This window comes from Lethenteron reissneri, chromosome 3, assembly GCF_015708825.2.
Source record: "Lethenteron reissneri isolate LAM-NWPU_2019-01 chromosome 3, ASM1570882v1, whole genome shotgun sequence".
NCBI lineage: Eukaryota > Metazoa > Chordata > Hyperoartia > Petromyzontiformes > Petromyzontidae > Lethenteron > Lethenteron reissneri.
In genome coordinates, this window is record NC_083781.1 from 2,338,010 (window position 1) to 2,356,259 (window position 18,250).

Genomic DNA, 18,250 nt, shown 5'->3' on the forward strand with positions numbered 1-18,250 from the left:
AGCACACCGGAGTTGCGATCCATTTCTCGTCACTTCGTATGACAGAGATTCCGAACGTCCCCCCCGCCCTGCTTCTGTCCACCCGGCAGTCAATCGGTAGGCGCGTGTGGTGGGGTACACTCTGGGCACACTGACTTCCTCAAAGATGAAGTCGCCTTTCACCTGCTTCTTTCTAGAAACACAAAAACTGAGAGATATGTGTAGCTGAAGTGAGGCGATGTTTTGGGGTGGCTTATGTCTGTGGCAGTGCCGATGAGAGCCTGGGTGTGAATCATTAACATTCGATTGTGAAATATTTTCGAAATTAACAATTGTGAATTAATTAACAATAATAATTAATGACCCGGCTTCTCCGGTGCTAGGAGTTGGATGAGTTATCTTACCACGTGGCTGTAATATTAGTACTGCAGTGTTAGTACTGCAGTACTAACACTGCAGTATTAGTACTGCAGTATTAGTACTGCAGTATTAGTACTGCAGTGTTAGTACTGCAGTACTAATACTGCAGTATTAGTACTGCAGTGTTAGTACTGCAGTATTAGTACTGCAGTGTTAGTACTGCAGTACTAATACTGCAGTATTAGTACTGCAGTACTAACAGTGTTAGTACTGCAGTGTTAATACTGCAGTATTAATACTGCAGTATTAGTACTGCAGTGTTAGTACTACAGTGTTAGTACTGCAGTATTAGTACTGCAGTGTTAGTACTGCAGTATTAGTACTGCAGTGTTAGTACTGCAGTGTTAATACTGCAGTATTAGTACTGCAGTATTAATACTGCAGTACTAATACTGCAGTATTAATACTGCAGTATCACTGATCATATAAGTACAATACGTTGAAATTTCGATTTAAAGAATGAAGCTTGGTGGTGTTTCATTCTTCACCTGAGGACGGCTGCTTGCGTTGTGGCCGAAACGTCGTGAGAATTATTTTATTATGTTTTATTTTTATTATTTGATTACTTCCCTTCTACGTGACTTTACCGAAAGAACCAAGAAGATACAATACGTTTAATAAAATCCATTGACACATGAGACATTGCAAAGCATATATCAACATGCTGTTTTTCAAAGACATGGCTGTGTCTCCTCATCTCTATCTCTCTTTGTACCTGATAGACACAAAAATAGAGCTGTGATTTGGGCAGTTGAGAGAGTGGATGAGTTTCCATTCCTGGGAAGTGTGACTAATCCCGATTTGGCACCGGAGGTCTCCCTCTGAATCAGTCGAGCGGCATTATCTTTTTATTGGCCACATAACGCTTTAAAAGCTACATAGCCTCTCACTCCATACAAAGCTCTGGGTGTTCTCAGCCACAGTTGTGCCCTTTCTTCTCTGTGCTTGCCAAAACGTTGACCTCTTTCAAGGGAACATCTGCGCCAGAATGCAAAATTCAGGCTGACCTGCCTGCAATCCATCCTGGGTTTAACCAGACTGCATTGTGTAAAGAGCTCAAAGTCCTTTGGCAGGCGAGGTTGTGTTAGCTGGGTCATGTAGCCCGCATGCCCAGCCACCACATGCCCAACCAAGCAGCGTCTGTTTGGCCAGATAGAGGGGGATACACAGGCATGGCACAGACTAGAGAAGAGATGGACAAATGTGGTACAGGAGGATCTGGAGCTGAGTGGACTTACCTTCAAGATCGGATTCTATAGAGGAGGCTGGTGAAATATGTTGCAACAGCGGAGGGTGGAGAAGCGACGCTCACAACAACGAGCCAATCATCTCAGTCGATCAACCCATATCACCTGGGTCTGCCCCATGACCTGCCAGCGAGCTTTCCACACTTCACGTGGCCACAATGTACACCTAGCCTGGTTCAAACGCTTTATGTGACATCACTGCTACGAAGTGGTAAACGGCAGCTGATGTTTTGTTTGTGTATCCGTATATGTCTCCACGTGTGTGTCTGTGTCTCCATGTCTGCCTGTCTCTATTTGTGTGCAGTGCATTTGTCTTTGTGTGTGTCTCTATATGCATAAAGCTTTATCATTTTATCTGCATAGAACAGTACAATATAATTATCATTTTAACTGGTAAGCGCAGAGTTTATTTTATGTTTTCACTCCGAAGTACAGAACATACAAATATTCTGGTTCGATGTAGGTTCAGGACAATGCACACTTAACACTGGTTTTTGCATTCCGGTTTTTAACTGATTTAAACTCTGGATATAGGTAATGTTAAAAGATAATGTAAAACGACTGTATGCTGCGCACGGACGACGATGCACGTTTTCCCGTCTTGTGTTGCAGGGTGTTGTACATGAACTACCGCGCTGTGTGGAGCAGACAAATCGAGGCCATGGTAGGTGACCCACCAGAGAGACATTCGTGCGTGCTGTCTGCAAAGTTTGCAATCGATGTTCCGCTTTATAAAAAATCGGACAGCCTAAATATGTTTTTTAATGCACGTTTCACCGTTTGCATTTTTCACTCATTCCTTCTCACGACTGCCGTGTCCGTTTCGCGCCTGCGATTCGCGCAGTTGGCTACGCACAGTGCGAAAGAAGTTCAACATTCGCGTATTCAATCGTTTAACTCTGTATAACACCACGGTGCACGTGCGGGGATGAACAATGCGTCACTGACGCGCGACAGTCTTGTTGACGACTCATATTTTGCTGGGGGAAAGCTCGCGCGCAGACACTCACACGCGTGCGAACAGTCTCACACAAAGATAAAGATCCCGCGTATAGCCTGAACAGAATGTTGAGGCAAGTGCTTTTAGCGAGCTCCTATAAAGGCCGGCATGGCACACGAGGGGTTGGGTGGCCAAACCCACGCCCGGCCGCCTTTTTCTCCCCAGTGGCGATGTTTACACACCGCGCCAGGTACTCATTTGAGGCTGAGTCGACCTAGGGGATGCCCATGACTGGTTCAGATAATTGTCACCGGTGTTGGCCGTGAGCGGGAATCGAACTCGGGTCGCCAGGTTCATAGCGCAGTGCGCTAACCACTACACTACCACTCCCCACAACAGACAGACACACACGCGCGCGCGCACACATACGCACGTGCAAGGAGTTTGCATCTGCCGCGTTGAACGTTGACTGCATCCATCGCGGAGTTCCACCGGCGGCGGCGACGGCGTGAGACGGGCACGCGCGCGCGCACCCGCTGCTCACACTGGAACCTGCGCGCCGGGCGCGTGCAGCTGGCGCAGGACATCAGGAGGTCCGCGGAGGAGACGCAAACCGTGTGGGAGAAGGCGGACGAGAGCGTGGGGGACAGGTGCAAGAAGGAGAAGGACCTCGCCAGCGCGATGCACAGCCTCTACATCTCGCTGCAGGCCGTTAACAAGAGACTGGATCGGTAAGGGGGCGAGGACACTTTTTGTTGATGCGCAGGTCACTGCAGATGATACGGTGTGCTATGGCATTCACGTTTTAGGTGCAACCCACTGCTGGTGGAAGGGCTTCTCCGAGAGGCAGCTTACGAACTTCTTTCACGCCGTACATAGCCAACCTTGCTAATCGGAGTATCCGTAGAAAGAGCCCCTCTGGAGGGTATTGTGGCCCTCTCTTCCATGCTAGCCAGCCGTCTTCGAAGAGGTGGGAGTGCCCACCCTTTACTCCACCACACGCGACCTGCCGAGCAATGATTTGTGGTGCGCCCATTTATACCACTCGGGTGGACAGAGGCAGTGGGAGGTGGTGGGTGGGGGGAGGGGGGGGGTTAAAAAAAGCTGCTCCGTTGTTTCAACTGCCACGCCGGGAGATGGAATCGCACCGGCGACCTCGGTATTGCAAGCCCGGTGTGCGAACCATTACACCACAATACCTTGCTGATCTCGTCAAGGAGCATAAACCCCATCAAGCGAACTCCAGTTTCCTCGTAGCAGCGGCTTTTGGCTGGACATCATACATCACCGCATCACGCGCTTTCAGATGCGGCCGTCTGGAACGCTGTTCCTTCCGATATGAGGAAGCCGCTGGAGCTATGCACCTTTAAATGATCTAGATTGAAAACTGATTTCTTTAGAACTGGATGTTTTTTTTAGTTTGTTGTCCTTCCTCCGCACCTCCGGTTAGCACGGTTGGCTGGGAAAGAAGTCAAACACATGTACGTACATATTCCATGTTCAGTCTGGTATTGCCTCATTGCTATTTTCGTAATTTCACCATTCTCTGCTGTGCCCTTCGTGCTTTGTATTTTCTGGAGTGTGTTGTAAGCTGCTCTGACAAGAAGGCATGTTAGCACCAAATAAATGCATAGGTGTATCCTACATGTATGTATGTTGAACTTCTTTTGCACCGTACGTAGCCACCGTGCTAATCGGAGGTGTTGTTTTAGGTGCGCAGGTTGTGACTCAAATGGGTGTCGGTTTTATCAACGTTCTGGCCACCTCAGCTAAGGGATTTGACGAGCCACGCCGTAAGGGAATGTGAACTCAAACGGCGAGGGGTGCCCTCCCCCCCAAATAATCGCAAATCGACTGTGTTTGTCTTTGTGTTGCAGGACACTCAAGGATCAGCCGCAGCCCCTCGCCTCCTTCCACGAGTGGTTTCTTGGGGCCATCAATGCCTGGGCCAAAACCGTTCACTGGAAAACGGAGAGCATTGTGAGAAATGCCTTGGAAAAGGACAACGTAAGTTCTTGACGCGTTGGGTCAAAATTCCCCTTTGTACGCTGGCATCGAAGGTTGGCTTTGAAGTGCTAAGGTTTACCGCACGCAGTACGGCACTCCAGAGGTAGCCGATGCAAATAATGAGGAATCGTCTGGAGCAACTATCCTTCTAGATCTCCATGCTCTGAACCTCTCACCACGTTTTCTCCTTACCTGGAAGGCAGGGACTCCCACCACAATGAGCTCCCACACTCCACGCTGACCCTTGCTGCCTTCTTGGTCCCAACCCTCCTGGCTCAGAGCACAGTCTTTCTGGACCAGTCTTCCTGAACCTCGCGCTTTCGGCCCTGATGACCCTGTCTTCGGCTTGTTCCGCCGTGTGTGCCCGACGTTTCACACTGTTTTCTGGAAGCTTCTTCAGGAACCGAAATTGAGCAGCTCACTCGCTCCCTCGATTATGCCCGCGTTGCCGCCGGTGTTTTGACGCGGCCTGGGCAATGCTGTCCATCAGCTTCGCCACCTGTGCGTGCCAGCTTGTGCATACTGTGCTCATACTTTGGATTCAATTAAGTATTTGGCTTCTAATAAATTTCACGTGATAAGCCACTTTGTTGAGCTATCATTTGTGGCCAGGTCGCTTCTAAAAAAGAGCTGTATAGCTCAGTGGGCCTTTCCTGGTAAAATAAGGTAGTTTGAGTAGTTTAGTTTAACCATGATTGTAGCCAAGATCTGCGCTGTATAACATCCCTGTCGTCGCAGCTCAGTGGAGCTTACCTGGTAAAATAAAACAATTGTTTCTAGTTTTATGTCTCTAGTTGTTGCACCCTAATTCTTGAGTTGTGAAGCATGAGATTAGATACCTCATTGTCATGACTGCATACTAACCAGTTAAGCCTTTCCCATTCCGATGACATGTGTACGTCATCGGTTTTTCTTCCGATTCTGTTCTGTTGACGTACATGTGTGTATGTCATCGGTACAGAATCGGAAGTACAAGGCCATGTGGGAGGGCGTGTGGCACACCTTGGCGTCAGCTATCGTAGAGTGTGACAGTCGGGTCACTACAGTTCTCTGCGGTGAGTACAGCGTAACAACGGCGCTGCTACGCCGCTCTAAATAAGATTAACGCCGAGCCGCTCGCGCGCTCCGAGGTTCGGCGGTGAACGGGACACCCACCCCGCAACTTGCAGACGTCTCGGAGCGGGAAAGGGTTCGTAACGATTCCGGTTAGTATGCTTGTTATGCGTTAGATTCCTTATATGACGGGGGTATCGTGAGGGCCGCTGCGATTCAGGGATGGGTATAGTCTGCAAACGCGCTGCCTGGTGCAAAGATCCGGGCTGTAAACTGAACCCGCGTGTCCTCCCGTGTTTTCAGCTCATGCGGGATCACCCTGCGGTGAGACACAGCTCGTCAGCACACGATTTGCTGACGTGGTTCGTCGCCATGCGAGATTTCTGGGTGAAACTTGCGTGGCCTGACCCGGACATCACTAGCATGCTTGTCTGCAAACTCATTGAGGTATGTTCGCAGTTGGCACGCTGCGCTGTGAACCCGGCGACCCGAGTTCGATTACCGCTCAAGTCCAACACCAGTGACGATTAACTGAACCAGTCCTGGGCCTCCCATAAGTCGACTCAGCCTCAAATGAGTACCTGGTGCGAAGTGTAAACACCGCCACTGTAGAGACAAAGGCGGCCAGGCGTGGTGCTGGCTTTGTGTGCCGTGCCGGCCTTCATAGGTGCTACTCGCGAACAACACTTGCTCGAACTTTCTGTTAAGGTGATGTAAAACAAAATTCGGATTCAGATTTTTGTGTGGGCAGCGGAAGTGTAGCGGTTAGCGTGCTGCGCTTCGAACCCGGCGTGCCGAATTCAATTCCCACTCACGGCCAACACCAAGTAACGATTATTTCAAACGAGCATGGGCCTCCCCTAGGTCGACTCAGCCTCAAATGAGGACCTGGTGCAGTGGGTAAACATCACCACTAGGAAGACAAACACGGCCGAGCGTGGTGCTGGTCACCCACCCCCTCGTGTGCCGTGCCGGCCTTTATAGGTGCGCGCTCACAGCACTTGCCCCTACAGTCTGTTAAGGCTATACGGGGGATTTTTTTCTTTTATTGTCGCCAAAACGTGGCACTGACGTTCCCCGTGCACAGTTCAATTACTTTTTCTGCACGGTAACCATGCCACAGCATGCGGTGCAACCAGTGGGTTGAGAACCACTGGCTCTGAGCTTGGGTTGACTATTCGGATGCTTGACTTACACGTGTGCCACAAGATCTCTTTGTTACGACTGACCGAATTTAGCGACATTGCCTTGAACTCCGAGTTATTTAAAGCGTGAACACATGCTTCTTTGAGTGTGCGGTTGCGAGCCTTGTTGAGGTTAGGAGATAATGCTCCTCATCCTTTGATCACAACAGGAGATCTGCGATGCCAGCGTCAGTTACGTGACTTTGATGAGGGCGCGACTGGTCGCAGAAGGTTTCAGCGGTGGAAACGGACAAGTCTTCGTGATGTCTGCAAAGGTTTCACATCCGTTTCACATTCATGCCGCTGCTCCCCACCCCCCCCCCCCCCAAAAGAATAATATTCAGATTCATATTTACTGCGTTCTTGGTAAATAACTTTTAAAAGTCAGTGATTTCCTCTGGAAATCTCGGTGGCGAGATGTTATCTCGCTCACCTGATATGCAGGAGGTGGTGGGTTGGATTCCGACCATGATGCCTGTATATTTGGAGTTTGCATGTGTCTCTTCCCTTGGTCGCGTGGGTTTTTCTCTGGGTCCTGCGGTTTTCCCCTCCATATTTAAAAACATGCATTTAGAGTATTTGTCTGCTATAAATTTTCACACGATAAGCCACTTCATTGAGCTATCATTTGTGGACAGATTTCTTCTGCAAAGGAACTACATAGCTCGAGTGGGCCTTGCCTGGTAAAATAAAAGATTAGTTTAATTTTAGTAAATGAGGATTAATGCGTTATCGCCCCTGCCATAGCAATGTGAATATTCCAAATTCCTATGGCAGGGGCAAGTCTCTCCATGAGACAACCGCTGTTGACATCCCCGCGAAGCGGTATTTATTTTATTCACCTTGGAGGGATGATTGTTCGAGTCAACTCCCAACCAGGATGTGAACAACACTGTACTATTCATAAAGGAGTTGCCTTTGTCAGTTCGTTAATGTCGATTAACGCTCACTGTTGCCGCAACGTCTTTTTTTCCCCTTGCCGCACGGCAGATCTGCGTGGGGCTGTGCAGCATCCACCACCTGCAGTGCTCCCTACCCTCGCTGCTCGGCTCGCTCATCGACAAGAAGCCGCAGACGGAAACTGATGGTGCTGCTGCTACTGGCTCGACCGCCGCCACCTCCACCGGCAGCGCAGCTGGGCGGGCAGCAGCAGCAGCGCCAGCGGCTCAGAAGGCCCCTTGCAGCTACGTGCTAGACAGCGGGATTGACGACCTCGACAAGCAGATGGAGGACACCGTGAGAGAAATAGCTGAGCAGGTGAGGACGGTGGCTCTGTTTGGAGCGATCGTTTGCATTCTGGGGGGGAGAAAACGGCGATTGATGGCAAAGATGCAGGCCCGCAGTTGCTTCCTCACGCCGCCGCTGCTCGCGGATGAACCTCCACAGGAGGGAGTTGTAATAGAGCCCGTTCTAAAGAATAGTTTGGCCTACTCTTCCACACCGGCCAGACGACTTGGAAGAGCCGAAAGTACCCACATTTTATCCCACCGCACACCACCTGCTGATAGGCTAAGTGTGGTGCATCCATTGACAATGCCGGTTTAGATATTACTCGCCATCGATGTCAGCCGTGTCTATGAATCAAAGGCTGGATACATGGTGCAGTGCGCTGACCACTGCACCTCAATTAAATCTGCATCTGTTTTAGGTACGTTGTAACAAAGTTGCGATGGCTTTTTTACGATCCCATTGTTCACGTGAAAGTGAATGTAGCAAACAGGGCAACATAGCCCTTCGTGCCATAGTGTTGAGATTCACCCGTGTGCATGCGTGTGTTCCCTCTGTACAGACAATGCTGTATATTAAATCCCATCTCGAAGCTATTGCATCTGACGCAGCTGTTAAAATACAGGTACAGTATATTTCCTTTTGTGGCTGTGAAATAGAGTATTCCCTCCTTGTTCACGAACTTCCTATCGGCGATTTTGGCTGTCCGCAAATCGCATCTGGAACTACACGACTGCATCGAGAGAGAGATGGGATAAAGTGATAAGAGATTAAGTGTTGAGAGGTAAAATGAAGAGAGATAAAGTGATGAGAGAATGTAATGATGATGCTACTGCACAGCATCATACATTAAGGCAAGTTCGTTTATAAACTATTATTATATTTTTTATGTATTATTTACTTTAAGTTTATTATAACCAATTTTTATGTTTGTGTTATTATATTTTTAATGTATTTAATAGCTTATGTATTTATTTAAGGTAATTCATTAGAAAAATATAGATTTTCGAAGGCCAATATCATCCATGATATTTTCTATTCACGAGCATCTCCGGCACGCATCCCTTATCGCGAATAGCGAGGTAATACTGCAGCATCAAATTGCATTAACATTCCACGTAGGCTTCACGAAGGAAGTTTGTGAGAAAAAAAAACACAAAATGTTGCGCTATAGTTTTTATTTTATTTATTAAATAGCGTTGAATCCAATCGTGTCCGTGCCTGCCACACTGTCTCGGTGTCGATTGAAGCAAGGCGACCTCAGTCACTCCTCCTCGTCGGTTTTTGATTGAACGCAGTCTCCACCAACAAAAGTACAAGGGGGCTATCACTCGCAAAGTCCGTAAAGGAAGTTTGTGTTGAGATTTGGCAGGAAAAAAATGGGGGGGTGGCAAAAAGAAGTAGCGGTTGGTTGAACCATTTTACAGGGACTCCTTTGCTTTTGAACATGCTACTTACGAACTTTCAGACGTACGAACAAACCTGTCCATATGTCCAATTGCCTGTTTGGACCGAGAGTCGTGATTTCAACCGCTGCGCAATAGATGGCGCGGTGGCATCTACATCTGCAAAACATGAACAACGAGTGGCATCTACGTCTACAGGAGATTATACACCTTTAAAAGCCATTCCCCGTGTTTAGTGTACACGCCGTACAGCATGTTTGGAATCGACAGGAGTAAAGTTGGACTGAAGAACAATTCGTCTTACGAACAGACCTCTGTAACCTAACTCGTTCGTAAGTAGAGGAGTCCCTGTATTGGCAAATATCCCCTCCCTACCGACACTTGAATCAGAATTGTGGCTGATTAAGTCGATGTCATGGGGAACCCTGGAGCACTAGCCAAAGATTGGGTCATCCACGCACAAATGTGTAAGCAAACGTTCAGTAGTTGAGGTGTGTGTATTTGCGTGATTTTACAGTAAGTGAATATAAATATACGTTGAGTTACTGCGAATGTTTGTTCCAAGATGATTTGTTGTATGGTCTGTTCTTTCCTAGGATGAATCTGTCTACGAATATTATGATAACAATCTTAAACAACTTTTTGAAGGACTGAATGAAAACAGCAAAATATTCCAAATGTGAGTTAAACTTTGTATTAAGTATTTTTGAAGCGGGTGGGGGGTCATGTTTTGAATGTTAGTTCCATGATGATCTTTGAATTCATGCAATGGTGAAAAATTACCTAAATCCAACACTTTGTTATCTTTGGCACCGAAATTAGTAATGCACCAACAACATTTCACAAATTGTGCCGCTACCGCCATCACCTTTACTACACTCCACAACAAAAACAAGTGGCGGTGACATTACCACAGCACTTGGGCCAGGCTAAGTGAACTGAATTATCAAATCATCAGCATACTTCACATGGTTGAACAGTATGGAGCCATCCCTTGAGTGCACCCGGACATCGATCAGCCTCCTATTGTACGTGTACCTAATGGACATGTCTGTGGTACAGCCATGGAAAGCGTCACAAACTACGGCGTCAATGACGATATTAAATAGTGTAAGGGCCGGAGGGCATCCATGCCACACCACAAAGTGAACAGGGAATGGCTCTGACTCCTGGCCACTCAGCTTTACCCGGGCCTGCCCATCATCATGAAGACCCTTAATGATTATGAGAAGGAGTTAAGCGATCCCCAAAAGTGAGAAGAATAACCCAGAGCCCAGGTCTGTTGATGGTATCGTAGGCCTTGAGCAGGTAAATAAAGCAGAGATGGAGGTCCTGTGAAAATTCCCTACACCTCTGCTGTAGCAGACAAATAGAGAAATAGACATCGTGCAGAACCACCCCAGTCTGAAACCACATTGTTGAATAAACTTTGCCAAGACCTTTTCCAGCACACCGAGGAGGGAGATTCCCCAGTAGCTATTGCAATCGCGCAGTACCCCCCCCCCCTCTCCTTAAAAGGGGGGCACTGCGCTGGGGGACTACCAGGGCATCTTTCCATTCTTGTGGAACCCATCCTGTGGTCCGAGCAGTTGTAATGCTATCATACGGGGCAGCCTACACATAATTGCCACCATCCCTCAGCAGTTCGCGTCAGAGATCACCTCTGCCCAGGTCTTTACCTGGTCACTCCCAGGGATGACTACCTCCTCCAGTATTTGAGGAACGGCATTAGGAAGAGGGGTGGATGATGCCAACTCCAGATGCAAGCGATGGTGAAATTCTGGCTTGCAACTTTCATCCGCTAGCCGAGACCAGGCCATTGTAAGTGTTTTTTTTCTGAGTTATAGGTGGACACATATAGCACTAACAACCAATACAAATACGAAGATCCCCCGTGTAGCCTTAACAGACTGCTGGGGCAAGTGCTGTTTGCGAGCACCTATGAAGGCCAGCAAAGCACACAAGGGGATGGGTGGCCAGCACCATGCCCGGCCGTCTTTGTCTCCCAAGTGGAAATGTTTACACACTGCACCAGGTACTCATTTGAGACTGAGTCGACCAAGGGGAGGCCCAGGACCGGCTCAGATAATCGTCACCGGTGTTGGTTGTGAGCGGGAATCGAACTCTAGTCACTAGGTTTGTAGCGTAGCGTAGCGCTCACCACTTCTGCTACCGCTCCCCTACACCACCACCTGTCACATGAACACCACCGTGACTATCTCCAACCACAACTACCACAACCATTATCACCACTGTCAACACCACCACCTTCAACAAAAACAAAAACAACACCAACACACCATCGCCACACGTAAACTCTTACCACTGCATGAAGGATCACGGTTTGTGCAAGAGTAAATCATGTTAATAACATTGCAGGCACTGTAGGGGGTCACGTAAACTTATTTCACCGTACAGTTATATGAGAATCGGCAGTACTTCGTTGTGGGGAATTAGTAGGAGAGCCACCTGGTACACGCGGGCTGTCACATAGTAATTCTGACTTGCCTTGCTGTTCATCCCTTAGTTTTCTGTATATGCTCTGGGAGACGGTGCTGAAAGCGTTTAGCGAGGAGCTGGAGAAGAACAGGATTTGCTCTGGATTCATGAAGGACAGGAGGAGTAGCCTCAGTTCCCCGTACTACACAAGGATGCAGACGATTCTAAAGGTGCAAAACAAAAACAACCACGCGTTTAAGATTAACGCCTACATTTCCCTGCAGTTACTCTGCCGACTACAAAACAAGTTTGTGTAAAAAAAATCCATGAGATGTTCTGCAAATCACACACTTGACTAACACAAATTATAAATACAACCAATTGGCAATGAGGCTATTGCATCTATCGCTGCTAAAGCCACTGTCAAACCTCACCATCTCTTCCTTCAGGATTTCACCGCTGTTGCGCAATCGACACCTGGCTGTCACGGTCCCATAGTTTCCTCTTAAAGTATCCCACGTTTGATCAGATATAGAGATCTTTCCCATGGCCAGCAGCCAGGGGCGCGACTATGGTTGGGGGTATTTGGCAGCGATGTGCGATGCATAGGGAGCCCAGTCGGCCACAAAGGGGGCCCCAAATCAACGGATAAACAAGTCACATTTTTTTTCATAAAAAAAATTACCTGCAGTCTACCATGGACCAAGCCCGATGATTAACGGCATCTGGCTATCGCATCAAGAGAGCATCAGCAGCAAGTTGTGGATCCACAGCCTTGGAGGAAATTCTAGAACCGATGGGGTCGTCATGAATGCAAGACGCTTGATAACTTGATAAAAACAATTGGAAAAACTGGTCCTTAACTCCAGCGTTCCCGATGTCTCTTGCGCTGAGCTCACTTCAAGTGCGGCTTTCACTGTGCAACTTTAAAAGCGGGTTGGAAAACACTCTGACTTGACGTCGACATACCCGCGTGGGACAACCACAGCAAGAAACAATTGCTATGGTTGTCCCACCTGATGACAAACGCTTGTGTTGTGCCCGAAACGTCGTGATTTAATTTATTTTATTTTATACTTACGTGACTTTACTGAAAGAACCAAAGAGTATCTAGACTTAACAAACTGTCAGAGGAAAAATAAGTTAGAAGTGCCTAGTGAGCGTATCAACCAGTTAAAGTCCCGCAGAGCGGTAATTAACTCCTGTCCACCCATTATCTGCATGGCTCGTATATTACCAACCTGTCTTGGTTTCAACAGAAATTGCTGCAAGTGTTCAACGTGGATGTGCATGGTATCAAGATGGAATTTCTTCAGAATGACGTGTATAAAGTGAGTGCGTGATTTTTGTGGATTGCAAAATGCACCCTGCCAAACGCCGCTGCTTACCCCCAAATCATTCTAATGTGCACGTAGTAGCCAACCGTGCTAATTGGAGGTGCGGGGGAAGGACAATGAACTAAGCACAAAAAGTACTTTTTTAAAAACACATTTTTATGAAATGTACTGTAGTAATGGCAGAACTCCACGACTCTAGGAAGTGGCCCCGAAGATTGCCATAACATAAGGGATCGTGGCCAATTACAGCCAACGGCAGTTGAGCGTGGACAATTAGACCCGAGCCGAAACATATAAAAAATAATATTTAAAAATAGATATATGTTTTATTTTAAATGATAGAATATAGTATTGTCATCAGTATGACATAAGTATACCAAGTTTGCAGTTGATACCACATTGGGAAGTGGGTTAAAATTTAGTTACAAGATTTGAGGATACAACAACGACAACAGACAGAGTGAGTTAAATAAAAGTGTGTTAAAAGCAGTTGTAAAGAAATTAGTTTTAAATTTAGATTTAAATTGCATAGCCCCAGTGGCTTCCTAATATTGGAAGGAAGAGCGTTCCAGATGGCCGCAGAAACACCGCATCTGAAAGCGCATGATGCAGTGACCGTCTTTTGTTCGATGGTTATCCAAAAGCCGCTGCTGTGAGGATGACTGGAGTTCGCGTGATGATGGTTCACAAACAAGCTTAATTCCCATTATCGACTTTCTGAAGCAGCCTTCTCGTCTTTGGTGCAATTCCACAATGACATAGAAGTTCCAATACGCAGCGGTGCTGTTGTGACCGTGCACGCGTTGGGTTTCCACCCACAGGTGCTGGAGGAGCAGCTGGAACTGAGGCAGAAGAGCACACCTGAGCTCATTGACTTGTACCGTCAGGAGAAAGCAAAGCGTCAGGTTCGTGTTCACCGTATCATTTGGGGACACAGCCCCATGGTTTAACCCTTTCCCGTTCCGATGACGTACATCAGAAAAATTAAAATAACTTTGTCGGTATCGAGGCTCCCACAAGGCCATGCGGGAGGGCGTGTGGCACAGTTTTGCGCCAGCTATCTTAGTCGCTACGATTCTCTGCGGTGAATAACAATGTCTTTAAAAACAAGCGGCGCTACGCCTCTCTAAATTAAATCAATGCCGAGCCGCTCGCTCGTTCTGAGAGCGGTGAACTTGCAGTCGTCTCGGAATGGGAAAGGGTTAAGATTAGCTGAGAGCAGCGCGTTAAATATCACCTATGTCAAGATAATTATTTAATGAGGGTGGTGGTGCACAAACACGAATAACAAAACACTCAACACACATTCGTCAAAGAGCGCGTGTGCCATGAAGAAGGACCATTGCCCAAAACGTCGCCTGTTATATATTTTATTTTAAGGCCGCAGTTTTGTTGACGCATGTGTGTGTTGAGTTTTGTTTCGTATCCAGAGGTTACATTTGCGAGGTCAGCTTTACGATCGCTGTAAGCTGTAATCGCCACCGCCGTGCCAAATGCCGTCATTAGGTTCCTGTGGAAGAAGCAACCCAAGGAACGTTGGACGTGGAGTGTCACTACGATGGGGAGAGGACAGCCCTCGTAGTGAAACTGCTCGGTGTGTCAGGCCTACCAGGTGGGTATCGCCGGGGATTCATTTCAGCCGCGTCTGTCCGGGTTGGCGACCCGGGCACCACTGTGGCGAGATGTTATTATTGTTATTATTGTTGCTTGTTGACCCAGCAATTCCTCACCGAATCCCAATATTCTTTTTCTGGAGGGTCCTACGAAGTTTTTATTGTTTTTTGCAGTCGGGGGTAATCGTGCCGCTGTGTGTTATACCAATCCAGTCATTGGCGCCGCGGTGGCGAGATGTTAACTACCTCGCCTGGTATACAGGAGGTCGTGGGTTTGATCCAGATCCCGACCCTAACGCCTGTATATGTTGCCTGTTTTTTCCTCCCGTGGTCGCATGGATTTATCTCCTACGAGTCCTCGAGTTTTTCTCTCCACATTTAGAATTAACGTGCATTTCGTGTATTTGGCTGCTATAAATTTCCACACGATAAGCCACTTAGTGCAGCTATAATTTTGTGGCCAGATTGCTTCTGCAAAAGAGCTGTATAGCTCAGTGGGCCTTACCTGGTAAATAAATAAGTTTAGTTTTTTTGTTTATATCACACCCAGCAGACCACATCAGGTGCCACCGACTCCAGTTTACCAGTGACCTGGAAAATATTCAGTGAGAAATTGAGCCCTGTTCATCACCATGGTGTATGAATTATGTTCTCTCGATGTGTCCTCGTAAAATTACATTGGAATAACCGCAACGATGTAACAAGCAAATATATGTTGCGCAATATAAATACAATAAAATACGGCGAACGATAAATTCAGCCAAAAAACCCTGTCAAGTGAGAGACAAGACCATGGAGAACAAAAAACGGTTTATGTATGGAAACCTTTATTATATGGGAATAGAAACATAAGGATTTATCTTTTTAAGTCGTGTCAAAGGGCAGGTCTTTGAACGCTGAAACCGCTGCGTGTGCATGCAAGCTGGTTTCACTGTCTCTGCTCAGGGCCGGATGAAGGTTCTTGTAGGCCCTAGGCACTTCTGTTTCGTAGGCCTTCAGTGATAACTTTCTTCAGTCGCTACTGCTGCTGCCCCATGTTACTACCACCGCTGTCACTTGTTTGTTTCATGCAGTATTTCGTCCAGCCTCTGGACAGATGTCGTTACTGATACATTCGTTATTCATGATACAGGTTTTTTGAGTTAGATCGCGTAAATATATAAATGTGTCGTTAAACCCGCCACCACCCGACCTCAGACAATTAGTAAGATTTGTCACGTAAACAGAACATACCAATTCGTTACTAGTACAGCACACCGGTGTGTTGGAAAGCCAAGCCACAACATTGGCATGTTCTGTTTACGTGACAAACCTTACTAATTGGCTTTGTCGGGTGGTGGCGGGTTTAACAACACATTTACGTGATCTAACCTAAAAACCCTGTATTATGGATGATATTGGTTGCGAAAGCCTAGGTGTTAAACTGACGTTGGTTATTTATTCTGTGCCCTCATTCGATGGGAGCGCGCTGCGTGCCGCACATAAGCAGATTTAATTTGAAATTATTGAGAAAAAAAACAAGGTTTGCCTAAATATATTACAAGCGAAAATATTTTCAACTGTTTTTTACTATTATCATATCGGATGATGCGGCTTTAAAAGGATGCCGTTCATTTTCACCAATAACAAATTCAGTGTGCTGGCAGGACAACCGCGTGGCGAGTGCCACGTTGCTTTACTTTCGTTTGAGCTTAAAGATGTTTGACTGCTATTTGGAGTGTAATATGCCTCGCGTACGAGTCAATGACTTGTTACCACTGCAAAGAAATTGCAACGAGGAGCCAACAAAATAAATGTCAAAAAGAATTTACATTTTTTTAAGTAGTTTTTATTTTATTTCGCCAAAATTACTGCGTGAAAAAACAAGTTGCCATATTCCCCCAGTTTACTTTATATATTATCATTTCAGAAGTGTCAGGGACGAGGACTACTCGGCTGCTGAATTTTGTTCGTAGGCCCTTTAGTTTTCGTAGGCCCTAGGCAGAGTGGCTACTGAGGCTACTGTGCCCATTGGATAATATGGACCTGTCTCTGTTCGTGCTTTACCACATGCAGGGCAGGTTTTAACATGTGTAGACAAGATTAGGTGCATGCGATTGTTTGTATGTACATTGAACTTCTTTCGCATCGTACATAGCCAACCATGCTAATCGGAGGTGCGGGGGAAGGACAACAAACTAACAACACTAAAAGCAGTTCTTAAGAAATTAATTTTCAAAGTGTATAGCTCCCAGTGGCTTCCTCATAATTGTGTGTGTGTACGTGTGTGAATAGGGGGCTCATCGCAAAAGGTTCAAGTAAAGCTCCAGCTCTGCCCCAGGGAATGTTTTTCTACCGTCAAGACCCAGAACTCAAGGAGCGTGGCCTCCACAGGCAGAGACAACGGACGCTTCAATGAAACGTTTGAATTGTACGTGGTGCATGCGGCATGTCTTGTTCGGTTTTTGTAGTGCTCAGTGCTATCGCCACTTAATCACTGGGTTTTAAATGTTCGCGGTTTGACTTTTTCCCCCAACCAGTGTCGCCTCGAGGCATTACCAAATGACATGTGCTCAAAAAATGTATTACTATGAAACGATCCTATGATAACGTCTGGTTACCCGGCAGATTTTGTTGACTTTAACCAGCCTGATTCTGCCGAGGAGACCCAGAATGTATAACCTGTCCAGGGTGTTTCTTGCTTACACAAATGCTGCTGGATAATATTGATATGGTTAAGCCAATTGCCTCATCGATTTTGATTTTATTTATATATATACGTGGAGGCACAGACCGGAGTTCAGCTTATATATGCCATGGCAAAAACATTGCCGAGCGGCTAAATGGCTCATAACGTCCATATCGGAGCCACGGTTATCCTGAGTGATTTTTACTTGTCCAGACAACACCTAAGGCAATAGCTGCCGATGTACAAATGACGCTATAGTGATCAACGTCTTTATACCTGTTCACCATGTGTCTTTAGACTAAACAAGCAAATTGCAAAGTATGCCTACCCACTAAAGTTATCATAATTACCGGGTGGGATATCGGTGCTCTGCATGTGATGAAACACCAGAGTCAAAGTAAAAGCGATGTCTTGCTCAAATGTCCTCCTCTCATATTTACAGCCCTGAGCCAGTGGCGGAAATTCCTCATTCCCATGGTGGGGGCGAGTCCAATCATAATACAACCACTGTTGACTTCCCCACAAAGTGGTATACACTTATTGATCCCCACATAGATGATGATGGTGGAGTCATCCCCCGACCAAGATTTGAACTCGCAACGTTCCGATTGCTAGCCGCTCACTCCCGCACCTCCCGATTAGCACGGCTGGCTACGTACGGTGCGGAAGAAGTTCAACGTACACACGCACGCACGTACTCCACCGCTGAGCCGCCTGGTCTGGTGTAACG

General features: G+C 46.9%; 1 protein-coding gene across 3 annotated transcripts in view; it reads left to right on the forward strand.

Moving 5' to 3' along the window:
• The window catches only part of LOC133345109 (BAI1-associated protein 3-like), a 51,839-nt gene that overhangs the window by 30,014 nt on the left and 3,575 nt on the right, over positions 1–18,250 (forward strand). For all 3 annotated transcript variants that reach the window (XM_061555592.1, XM_061555610.1, XM_061555601.1), the window contains exons 16-28: positions 2,259–2,310; positions 3,160–3,317; positions 4,464–4,593; positions 5,950–6,093; positions 7,001–7,105; positions 7,821–8,087; positions 8,620–8,682; positions 10,060–10,142; positions 11,991–12,132; positions 13,162–13,233; positions 14,061–14,144; positions 14,746–14,851; positions 17,127–17,262. In XM_061555592.1, the coding sequence (XP_061411576.1) occupies positions 2,259–2,310; positions 3,160–3,317; positions 4,464–4,593; positions 5,950–6,093; positions 7,001–7,105; positions 7,821–8,087; positions 8,620–8,682; positions 10,060–10,142; positions 11,991–12,132; positions 13,162–13,233; positions 14,061–14,144; positions 14,746–14,851; positions 17,127–17,262 (1,542 nt within the window). The remainder of the gene's footprint in view (positions 1–2,258; positions 2,311–3,159; positions 3,318–4,463; positions 4,594–5,949; positions 6,094–7,000; positions 7,106–7,820; positions 8,088–8,619; positions 8,683–10,059; positions 10,143–11,990; positions 12,133–13,161; positions 13,234–14,060; positions 14,145–14,745; positions 14,852–17,126; positions 17,263–18,250) is intronic.